At 41.6% G+C, this 16,734-nt stretch overlaps 1 protein-coding gene across 1 annotated transcript in view; it reads left to right on the top strand.

The window, feature by feature from the left end:
- The first annotated feature begins 393 nt into the window (after positions 1 to 393).
- Positions 394 to 16,734, top strand: part of calcrla (calcitonin receptor-like a) — a 31,116-nt gene continuing 14,775 nt past the window's right edge. Inside the window, exons 1-5 of the mRNA XM_014987016.2 lie at positions 394 to 1,030; positions 13,935 to 14,040; positions 14,924 to 15,077; positions 15,614 to 15,724; positions 15,845 to 15,957. Coding sequence (XP_014842502.1) covers positions 13,966 to 14,040; positions 14,924 to 15,077; positions 15,614 to 15,724; positions 15,845 to 15,957 — 453 coding nt within the window. The 5' untranslated portion in view covers positions 394 to 1,030; positions 13,935 to 13,965. The remainder of the gene's footprint in view (positions 1,031 to 13,934; positions 14,041 to 14,923; positions 15,078 to 15,613; positions 15,725 to 15,844; positions 15,958 to 16,734) is intronic.

The following is a 16,734-nucleotide window of genomic DNA, read 5'->3' as shown; positions in this document are numbered from 1 at the left end:
TTTTTAATATTTATCTAGACGTTTTGAGATCCCTGCTGCTCCTGTCTTTACTTTAAGACTCATTTCTCTTTTTTCCTACAGATTTTTATGGATTGATTATGAAGTATTGATAAAGTCAGGAGATAAAACTGGTTTAAAATGAGTGAAAAATCCATTAAATACATAGAAAACCTGCAGAACAGTTGATCAATATGTAGATATGTGGATTATTTTAGTAATTGAATATTTTGATGATATACTGGATAAAAATTATTCAGTTATTGCATTGAACCTTAATACAGTTTCAGAAACTCATTGAAAATGCAGATAATTAAATTAATTTTTTAAATAAGAAAATAAACATTTTATTGCCTAAAATCAACATTTGATCTTTTGTAGCAAAGGATGGATCTGCTGTGAATCAGCTGCACCTCATCTAAAACTACAAACCACGAAGAAGACTACTTCCTGTCGCCTTCTTCGAGGTTTCGGCCAGGAGTAACATCCGGGTGTTGATCACGTGACTCCTGTGATAGAAAGACGTCTTAACGAAATACGTCCATTTCTATATGGCTGAAGAAAAAAAACCACCTGAACCTTTTGATATAAAAAACGTGTTTTTCTTTTTTTTATTGTCACGTTTCCATTAAGCGAATTTATTTGCGTCATTTCGATTTGCGCCGTTCCTGGTTGATAAAAGCGCAACCATTTATGATTTAATGGAAACAGCGCATTGTTACATGTGGACAAAGATTTGCGCACATTGGTGGAGGAACCGCAGTTGTTGCGGGTTAGAATCCGCCCAGCAGCGACCCGCCCGCCCGCCGCGCAGCGTGGGAGTGGGCGGCCGGCGGCCGGGTGGGTGGGAGCCGCTCCGCTGGGCTCCACTCCACTCCACGGTGATGTAACAGGAAGCAGTGGGCTGACTTCCAACGTCAAGCTGAAGCCGCCGGAGCTGCGCGCAGAGCCGCCGCAGATCCGAACCGAGCCGAACCGGACCGGACCGAAGGAGCGTGATCGGATCCGAACCGCTGCAGGATAGCCGTGACCGGTAAGGAAGCTGGAACGGGTCGGGCTTTGTTGGGGTTTGATCCCTTGCTGGCGACGGTACCAGTCCGTCTGGACCTCCAGTTCTGCTGATACGAACAGAAAAAGGTTCGGGCTTTTATTCTGGACCTGGATCCGTCCTGGTTCTGGTTCTGCAATCAGGAGAAAATCCGCGGATTGAAGCTCCGATTTTCTAAAACCTTCCATTGATTGTCTGCTGGTGCTGAGTCAGCAGAACCGCCGAACCCGACCGAGCGCGTCCAGAACCTCCCGGTCCGGCCATCAGCCGACCGCTGGTCCGGTTACATAAGACCGAACCGGACCATCCAGAGCCGGACCTGCTGGCTGGGTGATGAAGAGGAGCAAATGATGATGATGATGATGATATGGTGAAGGTTCTGGTTGAACTGGACCTGCGGTCTGGTTCTGGTCCGGATGTCAGAACCGCTGAAAAACCCAACAGATTAAAGATGAGGAGTAAAAACCAACAGAAATGATTTATCCTGTTAAATCTGAGAAATAAACCAGATTTTCACCACAAATGTTCCAAAATAAAAAGGTTAGAAAGCTAAAGGTTTAGTTCAGAAACTGAATATTTACATCTGAGCTAAGATTTTAATTTGGAATTAAATAGTCACATAAATAAATGTTTTAATTTATAAATATTTTTGCTCAGAGATAAATATTAAAATCCAAACAAAAATTTAGGAAAAAATTAGCTTCTGCCTTAAATATTTAGTTCAAAAGCTAAATATTTAACTCCAAGCTAAAGATGTTGTTCATGAGATAATATTTAGTTATGAAACAAAATATTTAGCTTAACTAAATATGTTAGAAGCTAAATATTTAAATCTGTCCACATTTTTAGTAGTTAAATAGTTTCTAAATAAATGAACATGCAGAAAATATGAGTTTTATTCTCTTATAAGAAACTAAATAATCCAGATTATTGCTCTTAGTTTTCATGGAGTATTTTTTCAGACTCCAGCCGATAATCTGGAGCCGATGCTTCCTAGATTTTTATAATCTGTGACCTGTAACCCCCAGAGTGTGGCTGATGTTTTATATGTTGACAAAGCGGCTGGTAAACGGGGCCTGATGGCGGCGGCCATGTTTCCTAAATATCTGCCATCTTTGATCGCATGCAGGCGATAAATTTGAGCTTTTACTGGTCAGTATTTCAGGAAAGCTTCGCCTTCCTGAAATAATCTAGGTTAATCCGCCTTTGCTGCTTCAAAAGTAGATTTTAATGGATGTAGAATAAAACCCGCAGGAAGAAAACTGGTGCAAATAAACCGAAAAGATGTGAAAACTGAGTATTTTAATGAAAAACTGCTGATTAATAATGATATTAACTAATTAGTTATATTAATTAATATCAATAGTTATCAAGCTGCTGCATCGTTTTATCATCAGGGCTTCGTTGTTTTGGTTTATTTAGTAATTGTACTAATTTTGGTTACTGAGGACTGTTTAGGTTTTTAAAGCTACGGTGAGCAGAAAGGCGCCGTAACCATAGCAACCGACAGCCGCCGCCGCTAATCGCTAAAGAAGAAATTCAACGACATTTAAACATGGCTGCTGCTGAGCACTTCCTTGTTTACACTGTAAAAAAAACGGTGTTTTGTATTCGTCAGATCCATGTTTGTTTTGAAACACGGTTTATTTGATCCTTTGATCTTTAATTTGATAAAACATCAGATTCTCCGAATGGTGGAAAACGCAGCGACGCGCTAAAGATCACGATCCTACTAATTATTCACAGAAAACCCGACGGGCTGCAGAGTTTTTAAGAGAAAATGAGAAGTTGATCTACGAACTGTTTAGAAAACAGCCAATCAAGAAGCTCCATTTACCTTCCCTGGCACTGATTGGCTGAAAGCTGAGATACAGGAAACTGTAGATGCTAGTTCCTGCGGTTGAGCTAAGACGTTTGTATTGATGCGTTTTTAAGTGTATTTGGTGTTTGAATATTAAAATACGCAGTCAGAAGTACTTTTAGGGGAAATCTTTGGTATTTCAGTCGATAAATTAAGTTTATTTGTGCAGCACATTTTCAGCAACACGGCAGTTCAAAGTGCTTTACAGCAGGAAAACATAAAAAACATACTAATCTTTATTCTAAAATTTATTTTAGGTTTTTGTGAAAGAAAGTTGTTTTCTGGTGTCTGTTGTTCCTCATAAACACTGATGATTCACTGTTTAATAAAATAAATAACTACAATCAAATGTACATAAAGGATATGAACACTTTAACCAAATCTACTCCAAAAAAAACAAAAATAAAAATATTAATATATTTTTAAAATTGTACGGTTTTTAATTCAAATTTTTGTATTATATCTAATATTTCTTGTCAATAATTATAAAATGTACTTTAAAATAATTTATTGGAATTATTTTAAAGTAATTTTCCCATATTTTGTTTGGCTGTCAGTCAATTTATCAAGCTATCATAGCTAGCGAAGCTATCATAACTAGCAAAGTTATCATAGCTATCATAGCTATCATAGCTAGCGAAGCTATCATAGCTATCATAGCTAGCGAAGCTATCATAGCTCATAGCTAGCAAAGCTATCATAGCTAGCGAAGCTATCATAACTAGCGAAGATATCATAGCTGTCATAGCTATCATAGTTAGCAAAGCTATCATAGCTATCATAACTAGCATAGCTAGCTTAGCTAGCATAGTTCGGAAGCACAAAATAGAAAAGTTTCTAAGAGCAAAGAGTCGCGTTCAGCAGCTGTTCTGAGGGAACGCATCTGCAAAAAATCTAAATGGCCGACTGAAATCAGAAAGTAAGAGTTAGCATTTATGCTAGAATAATAATAATTTAATATTGAATAAAAGTAAGAAAAAATCATGGAAAGGTCTAGTCAACTCTTTAGCTAAACAGTGAAGTAACATTTTTAAATTATATATTTTCTAAGAAAGGCCGAAATGTCCCTTTAGTTTCTGGTTTTGCTTAAAGTTAAAATATTTTCCATGTTGCATTTTGTGCTGCGTCCTGCTCCATCTCTCCGCTGACCTCATGGAGAAGTTATCGTGCATCATCTGCCTCATGGCCTGCGGTCGGCTCTGGATTCAGTTTCACGGATGTGAAACCTTTTGAAATGTTTTATTCCTCTCATGCATAATAAAGAATAAAGGCTGGTTCCCGCCGACCCGGTTCTGGTTCTGGTTCTGATGTGGTTGACGTCGTCCTGGTTCTGGGTTCAGGGAACACTTTGAAGATAATTCTGTTTTTATCTTCAAACAGCTGAGTCTGAGTGTTTTTACCGTCTCTGGGGAATTTCAGAAGGAAGCTTGAAGGTTTATGTTGCAGCGTTTTCAGTCTGACGCTGGCTGTTAGCTAACGGCTGCGTTTGTCCTGCTAGCTTGGTCAGCTGTGAAATTATTATTATTCTGAAGCTCATGAAGCTGCAAAATGGCTGCAGATAATCAGTTTTTCATAAAAAGATCAAATTACTTTAAAACCATGCGTTAACATTTGATTCCAGTGGAAAAGTTTTGATCGAGGCCCATTTGAATGTGTTGAAGCGATGCTAGCTGCTTGCCGCTAACTGCTAGTTTTCCAGTTTAATTATTTTCTCTAATCACTAGAAACTAGACCAAAAATACTCTTAACATCTTGTGTTTTTGCAGTGCAGCACACCTTAGGTTTTACATTTAAGTATTTTTCCTTTTTTAGGTAAATTATTAAAATTTTTAATTCTCATTTGAACCACGAGGTTTTAAATTAGTTTTTCCACCAAAGTGACTCCATATCTGGTTCTTTAAGCCTAGAAATAATTTATTTTCTGTCTCGTTTTTCTACTGAAACTCAGAACTGAAGGCAGATTATTGGTGCAGATTGTTGTATTTTCCAGACGTTGTTTCATCGATCTGATTTATAACCAGCCTGTTTGTCTAAACAGTGCCGTCGTTGTTCCCATTTTTTTTGTTTTTTTGTCTTTCTTTTGGCTTGAATCATAATTCATCAGTGAACATTACAGTAAACGAATCTTCACCTGTTGAGTTAATCGATGGACTCATGAGCTGCGATTAAAAGACGACATCTGGCTTCTGTTCTGCAGATCTGAAGCTTTTTCTGTTTGAGAAGATCAGAGGAAATATTCCCACTTCAGAATATTAATAAGGAAAAAATGAATAAATCATTAATGGAGAAATGTTGCACGGAGTAAAAGCTGGTGCGTTTAAGACTTATTTATTTACACACTTCAGTGAAAATCAATTAAACGTGCCCACCACTGGAAGTAACGTTGTCATAATTAGCTAAAGCGCTAAATGAAAAATTAGCTTCCCTATGAGCAAAATTAGCTTATTAGCGGATCCTATTAACCTCTGGTTATTGCTCTCTGAGGTAAATAGTAAAACCTTAGCTTTAGCTTTGGGGAATGTTAACATGTCGTCACAATGAATCAAAATTCTTCTGATGATAAAAAGAAATTCATGAAAATGTTGAGCAGTTTGAGAATTTTCCCACTTTTGTCTTTGTGGACGCCTTTGACAGATCCCTGAACCTGGTGAAGCAGATCCTCCCCTCTGTCCTCCAACATCACAGCCTTTATTAGCCGCTGTAATTTCTACGGTTTTGTTTTTGCAGTGTCTCGGACTCTCAGTCGGATATCCTGTCGGCCGGTTTGTCCAGAGTTATTTTTGTCCCTGCGTTATCCGAAGGGAATCGGGGCGACGGCAGCTGACCGGGTTCAGCTGCTGACAGAGTTATGAAGGAGTGAAAATGGAGCCTTGTTGGAATATTTCAGAGCTGATCTGGATTTTCTCCACCAGTTCGAACCGCTGAATCCGCTCTGCACCTGCAGAACTCGGTTTTATTTTTGACCTGGATATTTTTAACTCAGTATTTGTGCTATTTTTTCCTTTGCGCAGCGCAGAGGGTCATCTTTCTGGGAAGACCCTGTTGTAGCGTCAGGACAACCGTCCTGTTCTCCAGCTTCAGTCAACACCTCAAACAGCATCTTCATAATCCAGATTATCTCTGAGTTCCAGATTTAAATCTGATATTTGGACAATTCAAGTACAAACAACAATTAGCTCCAGACTAAATATTTGGATTGAAGCTAAATGTTTTCTTTACAAATGCAATCATTATCTAGATTAGAGTCAACTAAATATTTAGCTAAATTTGAGCTAAATATTTGTAGCTGTATATTTAGCTTGCTAGCTAAATATTTAGCTCTGGAATAGCTGCATAATTATGTAGCACGCAGCTAAATAGCTAAATATGTACAAACTAAAAAGCTTTTTTTCTTTTTTTTAGCTTGCCAACTAAATAGTTAGCTTGCTAATTAATCATTTTTTCCCTTATGAGTCTCATGGATCCTCCAGTCAGATTAAGCTACTGGATGTCAGAGTGTTTGTGTGAAACGCCGGGAGCCTGTTGGGAACCTCTGAGGTCCACTGAGTCCACCGGACAGATGAGTTATGTTGTTTATGTTTCACTTTAATACAAACGAGTCCAGCCCTAATTTACTCATCCAGCTGGGAACGATGTTCCTCTGCTAGTCATAACTCTGAGCACCTTTGACCTCCACCAGTTGCCTTGTGGTTTTGTATTTTCACTGGGACTGCCAGTAGCTGAGAGGAGACAGCATGATGCTTCAATAAGCCAACTGGACTTTCTCTGTCGTTTCAAATGCCAGAGGGAAGGAGGAAGCTCAAACCTTCACCAGCGTCTCTCAGCCCGAGTTTCTAATCCAGACAAAGACGGAAAGAGGAGCAGCTAAAGCAAAAGAGCAGGATCAGCAGAGCTAGCTAACAGCTGATGGATTCATTCAGGACATGGTACAGCATTGACCTGTTAGCATGTTTGCACAACACAGTTTTCCTTTAGCGCTTATGCTAACTTTGACAATGTTTAGCACAGTTAGCTTCCCCTAAATACATGTTGGGGGGAATTCGACTTAGGAATTTTTTAAATAGTTACAGTTTATATTCATGCTCTTACTTTGAAGGACATGAAATCTGTTTTGTAGCAGCTCCACTTTAGCATTAGCTTATGCTAAGTACCTTGTAGCGCTTTAGTAGTAGGGGAACCAATGTTTATGATTTGTGCTTTTAGGTTAGCGCCGCTAACTTTTTAGTTAGTGTTGCCCACCAATGGAAGATATAATAGGTAGCAAAGTTAGCACTATAGCATTAGCTACCACTCCATACCGTGTTGGTGTAGCACTTTAGCATTAGCGTAGTTAACGTTTATGATTAGTGCTTTTGTGTTAGCGCAGCTCATTTTTAGCCCAAATCCAAATTAGCAGTTAATTCATTCATAACTCCTTTATTTTCACTCAAAGTTTAAACAAATTTTCAAATTTCAAGTTTGTAATCAGAATTACCATTTAAACTGCAGCCATCTTGTCATAAAACCCACTTTGATGCAGCTGGAATTATAATGTTTGGTGCTGGAAAACGTTAAAGATTGAAATCGTGAGGAGAAGTTCAGCACCGTGTTTCCTTCTGCCTTCCTGCTAATCAACATTTAATCTGAGCTTGGAGTGAAAACGGACCGAGGCGGTTCTGACCCGGTCCACCGGACCAAATTCACAGTGACAGGTTCTTCCAATATTCATATCGTTCTGGGATTCCTGTTTCTTCCTCCGGCCGTCTGTCTCTGCAGCTTCAGGGACCCAGTGAACATCAGGAGCAGCGATGTCCAAAGTGCGGCACAGGGGCCTTTTGTGGCCCTTGGACTGATTGGTGCGGCCCCCAGCTGCAACTCAAAGATCCAGAAGGAGAATTTTAATCTGTAATCAGGGGGAAAATTTGGAGAAACTTTTACTTTGCTGCTGCAAAATCAGCTTTTATTTTTTTATTAAACTCGGCTAAATATAACAAATGTTTTGAATCAAAGTCACCAAAATCCTGTTCTGGTTACTGGAAATAAAGTTTAAAAGAAACTGAAAACTAGATGATTTTCTTTTAGTGCAGCAAACATTAAATCTGCTACAACATTTTGGGGTTATTGTAGAAAACAAGAAGAGGCAAATTCCTCAGAAAATCTGAGAGTAATAGAAATGTTCTATTAGTAACCGGATCCCGTGTTGGATCGGGTCTCTGCGGTAAACAGATCCCATGTCGGATCGGGTCTCTGCATCGGATTGGGTCTGTGCAGTAACCGGATCCCTTGTCGGATCGGGTCTCTGTGGTAAGCGGATCCTGTGTCGGATCGGGTCTCTGTGTTGGATCAGGTCTCTCAGGTAAGCGGATCCCGTGTTGGATCGGGTCTCTGCGTTGGATCGGGTCTCTGAAGTAAGCGGATCCCGTGTTGGATCGGGTCTCTGCGGTAAGCGGATCCCTTGTCGGATCGGGTCTCTGCGCTAAGCAGATCCATGTGGGATCGGGTCTCTGCGTCGGATCGGGTCTCTGCAGTAAGCGGATCCCGTGTTGGATCGGGTCTCTGCAGTAAGCGGATCCATGTGGGATCGGGTCTCTGCGGTAAGCGGATCCCTTGTCGGATCGGGTCTCTGCGGTAAGCGGATCCATGTGGGATCGGGTCTCTGCGGTAAGCAGATCCATGTGGGATCGGGTCTCTGCGGTAAGCGGATCCCTTGTCGGATCGGGTCTCTGCGGTAAGCAGATCCATGTGGGATCGGGTCTCTGCGGTAAGCGGATCCCTTGTCGGATCGGGTCTCTGCGGTAAGCAGATCCATGTGGGATCGGGTCTCTGCGTCGGATCGGGTCTCTGCAGTAAGCGGATCCCGTGTTGGATCGGGTCTCTGCGGTAAGCGGATCCATGTGGGATCGGGTCTCTGCGGTAAGCGGATCCCTTGTCGGATCGGGTCTCTGCGGTAAGCGGATCCATGTGGGATCGGGTCTTTGCGGTAAGCGGATCCCTTGTCGGATCGGGTCTCTGCGGTAAGCAGATCCATGTGGGATCGGGTCTCTGCGTCGGATCGGGTCTCTGCAGTAAGCGGATCCCGTGTTGGATCGGGTCTCTGCGGTAAGCGGATCCCGTGTTGGATCGGGTCTCTGCGGTAAGCGGATCCCTTGTCGGATCGGGTCTCTGCGGTAAGCAGATCCATGTGGGATTGGGTCTCTGCGTCGGATCGGGTCTCTGCAGTAAGCGGATCCCGTGTTGGATCGGGTCTCTGCGGTAAGCGGATCCCGTGTTGGATCGGGTCTCTGCGGTAAGCGGATCCCGTGTTGGATCGGGTCTCTGCAGTAAGCGGATCCATGTGCGGCCCTCGGGTCGCTGGCACGCTGCGCAGGGTGTGGGTCTGATGACTTGAACACTCTGGTATCTTTTTATTGTCTGCCGTTAAAGCTGGAAAACAATCGCCTCCCTCGGCTGCGTGTGTTTGGGAGAATCGGGTTCTTGTCGCTTTTTCCCACAGAATGACCGTATTTTTCCGGATTCTGCTTCCCAGCCGTCGGTCGCTGCCCCGTCGGTCGTCTCCCATGCCCTGGTCTCGCTCCATCCACTGAGATGCTGCACTGCAGCTTTTGACCGTAAACTGAAGGAATGTGTACTTATGGGAAACGTGCTCTCAGAGGACCGGCCTGATCAGACACGGCCTCATACGGACAGACGGAGGGAGTTTCCATCGAATCCATGTTTACAGGCCGGAGCAGAAAGAAGATCAGCAGACAGGAACATCTTCCTTCCTTCCAGGCAGCAGAAACACATTTCCACTTTGTTGGTTTGTGAAAAACAAAACGAGTTGCTGCAGCATCTAAAGCTCAGCAAATGAAACATTTTAGCTACAAGTGATTTAATTGTTTTTCCTTCTGTTGCTGATATAATTCAGATGTTGAAACTGAGGCAGAAATTCAGACTAAATGCCTGATAAATGCAGGATTACATTTTTTAGAGTTCTGCTCTCTCCTGAAGCTGGTCAGTTAGTCAGGCTGTCTGCTCCAGTAGAGCCCATAGTCAGCCGTTAGTAGTTTAACAGCTGAGTGATGGGTGCACTGTAAAAACTGACTGCCTCCGTTGGTTAAACAAACATATTTTATCTCGTAAATTCCACTTTATATGTAAGACAAAGAATTGGCGGCAATTCGACTTTACAAGAGTAAAGTCGAAATAATATGATAATAATGTGAGAAGTTATGATATTGCTGGAATAAAGTTGAAATAATGAGGATAAAGTTGCAAAAATTAGCATATCCATGAGTAGCTGTTAGCTGCTAGCTTTAGTATAAATAGACTGTAGTATTTTTATTAGCTTGACTGATTAACTTTACTTTGGGTTGCTGTTAATCTCTTCATAGATATTAGCTTGACTCTGATTAGCTGCTAGCTTGACTCTGATTAGCTGCTAGCTTTGCAATGAGTAATTTGTCTTTTAGTAGCTGTTAGCTTGAGCCTTGTTAGTATGACCAAACACTTTTTCTGTATTTTTTTCTACTGGGACCAAATGGAAGTTGTCGTGATATTATTATGCTTTTTTAATTAATTGTCCCCTTACCCTCAGTGACATCTGTATTCATAAAGTTAAATCAATAACACTGTAAGCTTTATGGAAATAGGCAGAACTTGGATTCCTTTCGCCATCCAGAGACTTCCTGGTTGCCTCCTGTGGGAGAAGCAGCTGCTAGCTAGTGATAGTGGGACACCGATAAGGACGGCAGGGATCTGGCAGCAGGTGAGAAGACGGCAGATGTTGAACAGGCCTTGGATAACGCTGTGCATGCGAGCAGACGTCATGGGTGATGTCATCTCCTGTGTCTAGTGTACACGGCTACCCACCCAGGTGAAACTCTCCGAGGGACTCCAGATAAAACGGGCCACCCACAGTTCACGCGGCTCGCGCAGATCAATGTTGTTGTTCTTCAGTGGAGGTCAGACTTTCAGCTTTCAGCTGCGGCTAGAGAATAAAAACTATGACATAGTGGAATAAAACAAAGATGTTCTGCTCAGATGAGACCAAACACTACGTGGAGGAAAACAAACATCGTACCCTGAACTCACCACCGTGGTGGCAGCAGGTTTCAGCAAGTCAAATTTAACACCTTTTTAATGCAACACTGAATCAAATTTAAGACTGAAAAACTATGGATCTAGTGAATATAAATATAGAAGTAGCTGCTAATTTATGTGGCTAGCTAGCATGTTAGCAGCAACTGAACAGTAGCTTCAACTCCCTCGAGTTACAGAACGCAACGAAGATGTTTGTACATTTCACAAACGTTTACCTGATAGAAAAGTCCCACAACAACAACAAATACCAGAATATACCAGATTAATAGCCCTGAAACGATAATATTTAAGACCTGTGATTAACATATGTAAGGCCGACTATTTAAATTACTTTAAGAGGGTTTACACACCTCACAGTCCGGGAGACCTGATTCGATTTTGGTCAATCAGCTGTTGTTCCCCTCCTGTCCTGTGGGGGCGCTGGACCAAGAACCACTGAAGGAAACGACACAAAGACCTCTTAAGACACTGAGCACAACTTCCTATTTCACGAGCAACAAGCACCCAGCTTAGCAGTGGAGCAGTTAGCTTGTCTTCTGATATTTTGACGCCTACTGGCCACTCGCTGGACTCTGATTAGCTGCTAGTTTTACTATGAGTAGCAGCTAACAGCTATGCTTGTATCTTGTAGCTTCTAATTAGCAAGTAGTTAGCAACTTTAATCAGCCGCTAGTTTTACTATGAGTTGTAAGCAGCTTCTCAGTAGCTGTTAGCTAAGCTCTGCTTAACTTAGCTTTACTCTTTAACATAATTAAAATAAATGTTCAAAGTTCATGTTCAGTGGGGTTGAACATAAGAAAATGCATATTTTAAAAAATGAAACACTTTCTAGTTTAACTGTGACGGAAAGCAGACGTTTCTGTTCATGGAGCCACCAGAGACTCCGGCTCATCCTGACTGGTTTGACCAACAGAAAATGAAACTGAGCTGGGTGAGAAAATGACTGACGGATCTAATTTTATTAAATAAATTGACGTTAGGCCAATTAGAAGAACCGATCCGCAGCGTTTGCGTTGGGAAAGCCTTCTCTTGACGTCCGCTAGACGGGACTCAAACCAGGATTGGCCAAGAAACAGCTGGGGATCTTGGCAGGGCGGGCGCCGCCGTGTGTTTGTGAACATTTTCGTTGTGTATTTCCATTCATGCGTGACGGAGCAGCTGACCTTCTAATGGCTGTTTCCAATTTGCAGATCACAGCTATGCTGTTCAGCCTCTGTCCCTCCCTCCCTGCTGGAGAAAGGCTCTTGTAACGCCGCGCAGCGACCTGGAGGTCAGATCCATTGTTGGACTAATGACCCCCCGCTCGCCTTCGCGTTTATTCCTCTGCATTCGCCCTGCTGCAGCCAGAGAATTTTGATTTGTTACCCAAACAATGCAAATTGAAGGTTGCTTGCTGCCAAGAATGATAGGTTGAGGAATCTCTCGTTGGCTTGTGTTGTTGGTTTCAGTAGAAACTGTTGTTATGTGGGGATGTAGCAGCAGATAGAGGAGCAGCGTCGTCGTTTGAAATGAAAACCAGCTGGCGGCCGTCTCGTCCATGCTTGGCCCCTCCATACGCTGAACACGATATGGTGAGTGAGTGAACAAGGCCTCGCTCATAAAACCCAGCAGCAGATGTTCATCAGGTCACTGTGTTAAGATAGCAACAGCTAGCACCGAACGATATCAGCAAAGTACTCCTCTCTGCTCTTCAGGAGGTTCATATGTTTATGCCGTATTGTTGGAGAAAAAAAGTTGCAGTAATTGCATATTTTATTCAGTTTCAGGTTCACCTATAACTCACTGTTCATTAGAGTTTTCACTCCAGATAGACTCAGTTTGATTGGGGACCAAAGTTGCAACATTTGTTACATTTTTATACGCTGTGATTTTCTTTCTCTTTCACCTCCCTGCCTGTGGGGGCGCTGCACTGAAAGCCATTGAAGCAAATGGCACAAAATCCTCCAAAGAAGACCGAGTGCAACTTCCTACTTCACAAAATGCAAACAAAACTGGAGTCACATTTCATCAGTTAGAGGATTTCTCTTTTGTCTTTGATATGGGCTCAGGGTGCAGATTTTCCACCATTTTGTTTCTGTTTGCAGAGTGTGAGAGCTAATACCCTGTGATTTAAAAGTGTTCAAATGTTTATCATTGGATTTGCTTACATTGCTATTAAAGTTTTTATTATTTTTTCAGATTGAGGAAATTATTTCCCCTTGACTCTGAACATCTATTAGCTTGTCTCTGATTAGCTGCTAGCTTGACTATGATTTTCTGTTAACTTCTCTCTGTTAAGCTGCTAGCTTTACTTGATTAGCTGTTAGCTTTTGTCTGAATATTTACTATGAGTCCCCGGTAGTTTGTCTCTCAGTAACCTGCATTTATGTGTTAGCTTTACATTAGCTTGATGCTTTTTCCTGCTTCTGATCGTATTTAGTTGAATTTACACAGATTAGCCTGTAAAGTAGATGTTTCGCCTTGGAGCCCCAGTTGGTCCAACCAACCTCCAGAGCTCAGCCTTTAGAAGTGAAGGCCGTAAACACGCATGATTTACAGCACCTGCCTCGGTTCAGGTTCGGCAACTGAATGCTAATGATGTGTGGCTTTTTAAAAAGCAGCAGACCGGCCAAAAATATGAGCTGTTTTCAGGAAGCATTCGTTGTTGTTTCTTCTTCCCTGGTGTCCCTTTGATTTCTCAACCCAATTCGCTGCAGGAGCTTCTTATTTTGAGTGACCCACACGATGCCTGCAGTTATTATCCAACAGTTTACTCAGATTACACTGTTTTATATAATGTGCCTGTTTTTTTCAATTATGACATGTTTTGTTTGTTTTTGATCATGTAAATATTGATTTACGTTGTTTATTTTTTGACATTTGTATTCCTCCTGGCTAAAGTTACATAAATTGAAGTTTAGTCTAGGTAGAAGATCAGTGAAGCAGCTTTTCTGAGAGGTTTTAATTGTTTGTTGTTTCCTGTTTCAGACCTGAAGCTGGTGAATCATCGTTAGCTGACATGGCGGAGAGGAAATTAGACGGCTTCAGATGGAGCTGGATGGTCGCACTCATTCTTCTGTGCAACCTAAAAACAGTAAGACAACAAAAAACATGGTCTAGGACTTAGATGTTATCCTGCTTTATCCACTCATGTTAGCATATTAGTCTATCACTAGCATGTTGACTAATATAGAATAACTATTCAATATGCAAACAGCAACACATAAGCAAAAATTAGCTAACAGACTAATCTCCAAATTAAGCTAATGTCAGCTTGGTATCATGGTTGAATGGGGCACCATGCTAAAATACACTAGCTCTAACTAGCATATGTATTATGCAAATAAAAATAACTAGCACAGATTAACTCAGTTCTGTATGTTAAACTTAGTATTCGTATACAAAATGGTTAAAACGCTACTGTATCAAGCTAACACTGGTTTGTGGGCTATCGCTAGCATGCGGGCTATCACTAGCATGTTGACAAACAGAATAACTCCATTTAGTTTGTCAACAGCAATGTATAAACAAGAAATAGTTAAATGGCTAATTCTACCTATTAAGCTAACATTGGCTTATATGCTATCATGCTAACTAACATAGAATAACACCAACAACTTCAAAGAAAATTAACTAACATAGACTGACTCCATTTCAGTTAAATTTAGCTATCATATCAAAATGTGCTTATATACTATTGTAACTATCAAGCTAACGTTAGCATGCAGGCTATCATGCAACAGTTCTCCATGTTGGATCTTCATTGGGTTTTTAAACTTTGACATTCCAGCTAAATGTTGTCCAACCCACTGAGTGCTGTAAAATAGTTTCCTGTTAAAGACCAGAGAATGATTTCCCGCTGCACTCAGTCATCAGTAACTAGTGGCTAACAGAGTTTGGTCCGGTCAGACGCTTCTGACTCTTCAGTTTTGACACTGTGTGGATTATTTGTTTTGCTTGTAACCTTGTATTTTCAGTTCCTGGTGAGGGCCAGCATGGAAGTGAATGAAAGCCAGCAGCAGCATCCCAACAACGTCTACCACGACTTTGGGATCACCAGGAACAAGATCGTCACGGCGCAGTTCGAGTGCTACCAGAAGATCATGAAGGACAACGCAAACGGCAGACATGGTAGCCTTCAGATTTCCCCTTACCTAGCAACTGAAGCAGAGCTCCAACATGTTTGGTCAGCTGGTTCTACAGCTGTACAATGGCTGCTAGAAAAGACAAGAAATTATATTAGTTATTGACTTACTATCCAGAAAACACTTGCTGTATTCTTGTTGGTTGTGCAGGAGGCTCTACTAATGCCTTTCAAACATGTACAGTTGTATAATTGTAAACGTTGAGTTGGAGGGGGCGTGGCCAGCAGGAGCTTATTTAGATTTAAAGGGACAAGAGGTCCTAAAAAAATCTAATTAGGCAGAACTGAGCAGATTAAAATTTTAATTTTGTGCAGAAAATGCAATGAACATGTTTTGTGTAGGCCATTGACGTATCTTCACCTGTCAAAGAAAGTGTAATAGGTCACTCTTAACGTATCTACTGCTAACATCTTGGAGGTCAAGTCCTGCTGGCTGTTTTGGCTGCAAAAGGTGATAATTTTATGTCTGATTGGTGGATTGTACTTTAAAAACTCGCCCGTTGAAGCATCTCTGTGGTTTTAGAGCCCATGTGTAATCGGACCTGGGATGGATGGCTGTGCTGGGATGACACTCAAGCCGGAGTCACGTCGGAGCAGCACTGCCCGGACTACTTCCAGGATTTTGATCCTTCTGGTGAGGAAAACAACAAACTAAACATTTCTGTCAGTTTCCTTTATCGTGTGGTGACAGTGGGAAGTAATCCTTCTCTTTTAACGGGAAAAAACGTTTTTTAAAACGTTTTTTGTCTTTCAGAAATGGTGACAAAGATTTGCACCGACAGCGGTCAGTGGTTTGTTCATCCTGAGAGCAACCGGACCTGGACCAACTACACGCGCTGCAACGAACACACGAACGAAGGAATCATGGTGCGTGACGTTACCGGAAAGGAATGACAAAATGATGCTGAACAGGTCACAAATTCAGAGAGAACAACATTATTGTGGCTTGTAGCTCACAATATTTCCATGTTCAAAATTTAAAAATACATGTAAAAAAAACATTAAAAACAAAAACAAACTGCAAGTACAAGGCAGTGGAAAGCCTCGTCTGCTGGTAATGTATTAGGAATGAGCGCTAACGTCAAGAACTGCAATTTAAACTCAAAGATCCTGAGTTTAAATTCACATACATGTAATTTCTGTCCCAGTTCAGACCGGCGTCGTTACTCTGACGCCCACAGGCTTCAGCGCCCTGAGTATTTTTCCAAACATTTCTGTTGACAGAATATCAGGGAGCTGTGCAGCTGTCCAAGTCCAATCTAATCAGCTGTGGTTTCTCAGTGCCATTGCTGTAACAACTCGATTATGCCACTATTTTTAGTTGACACTTTGCTAGCTAGCTAGCAAGGATGTATTAGCATCTGTCAGGGTACAGGTTGTAAATTTAGTTTGTAGTCTTCTTAAAAGGGTCTTAAATTTGAGGAAACCCTGCCGGGCCTCCAGTAGGTTCACCAGCCGTGTTTAGTCGCTTTGATCAAACTCCAGTTCACTGGTGTAGAAAGTTCGGTTTGTTTGGTGAGTTGAGCGCTAATCGAACTCTGGTCTGATACAAACTTCAGTCTGGGTTCGGTTGAACTGAACTCTTAGTGGTTTGTATGTATATGTAAACGCCAAGGGGATTGGAGACCCTCCAAAGTCAGGAGG

The sequence above is a fragment of the Poecilia mexicana genome, unplaced genomic scaffold (assembly GCF_051168715.1).
Source record: "Poecilia mexicana isolate PSO_F unplaced genomic scaffold, ASM5116871v1 scaffold_2, whole genome shotgun sequence".
Taxonomy (NCBI): Eukaryota; Metazoa; Chordata; class Actinopteri; order Cyprinodontiformes; family Poeciliidae; genus Poecilia; species Poecilia mexicana.
Note: the sequence above shows the minus strand (reverse complement) of the source record. Positions and strands in the feature narration are given on the sequence as shown.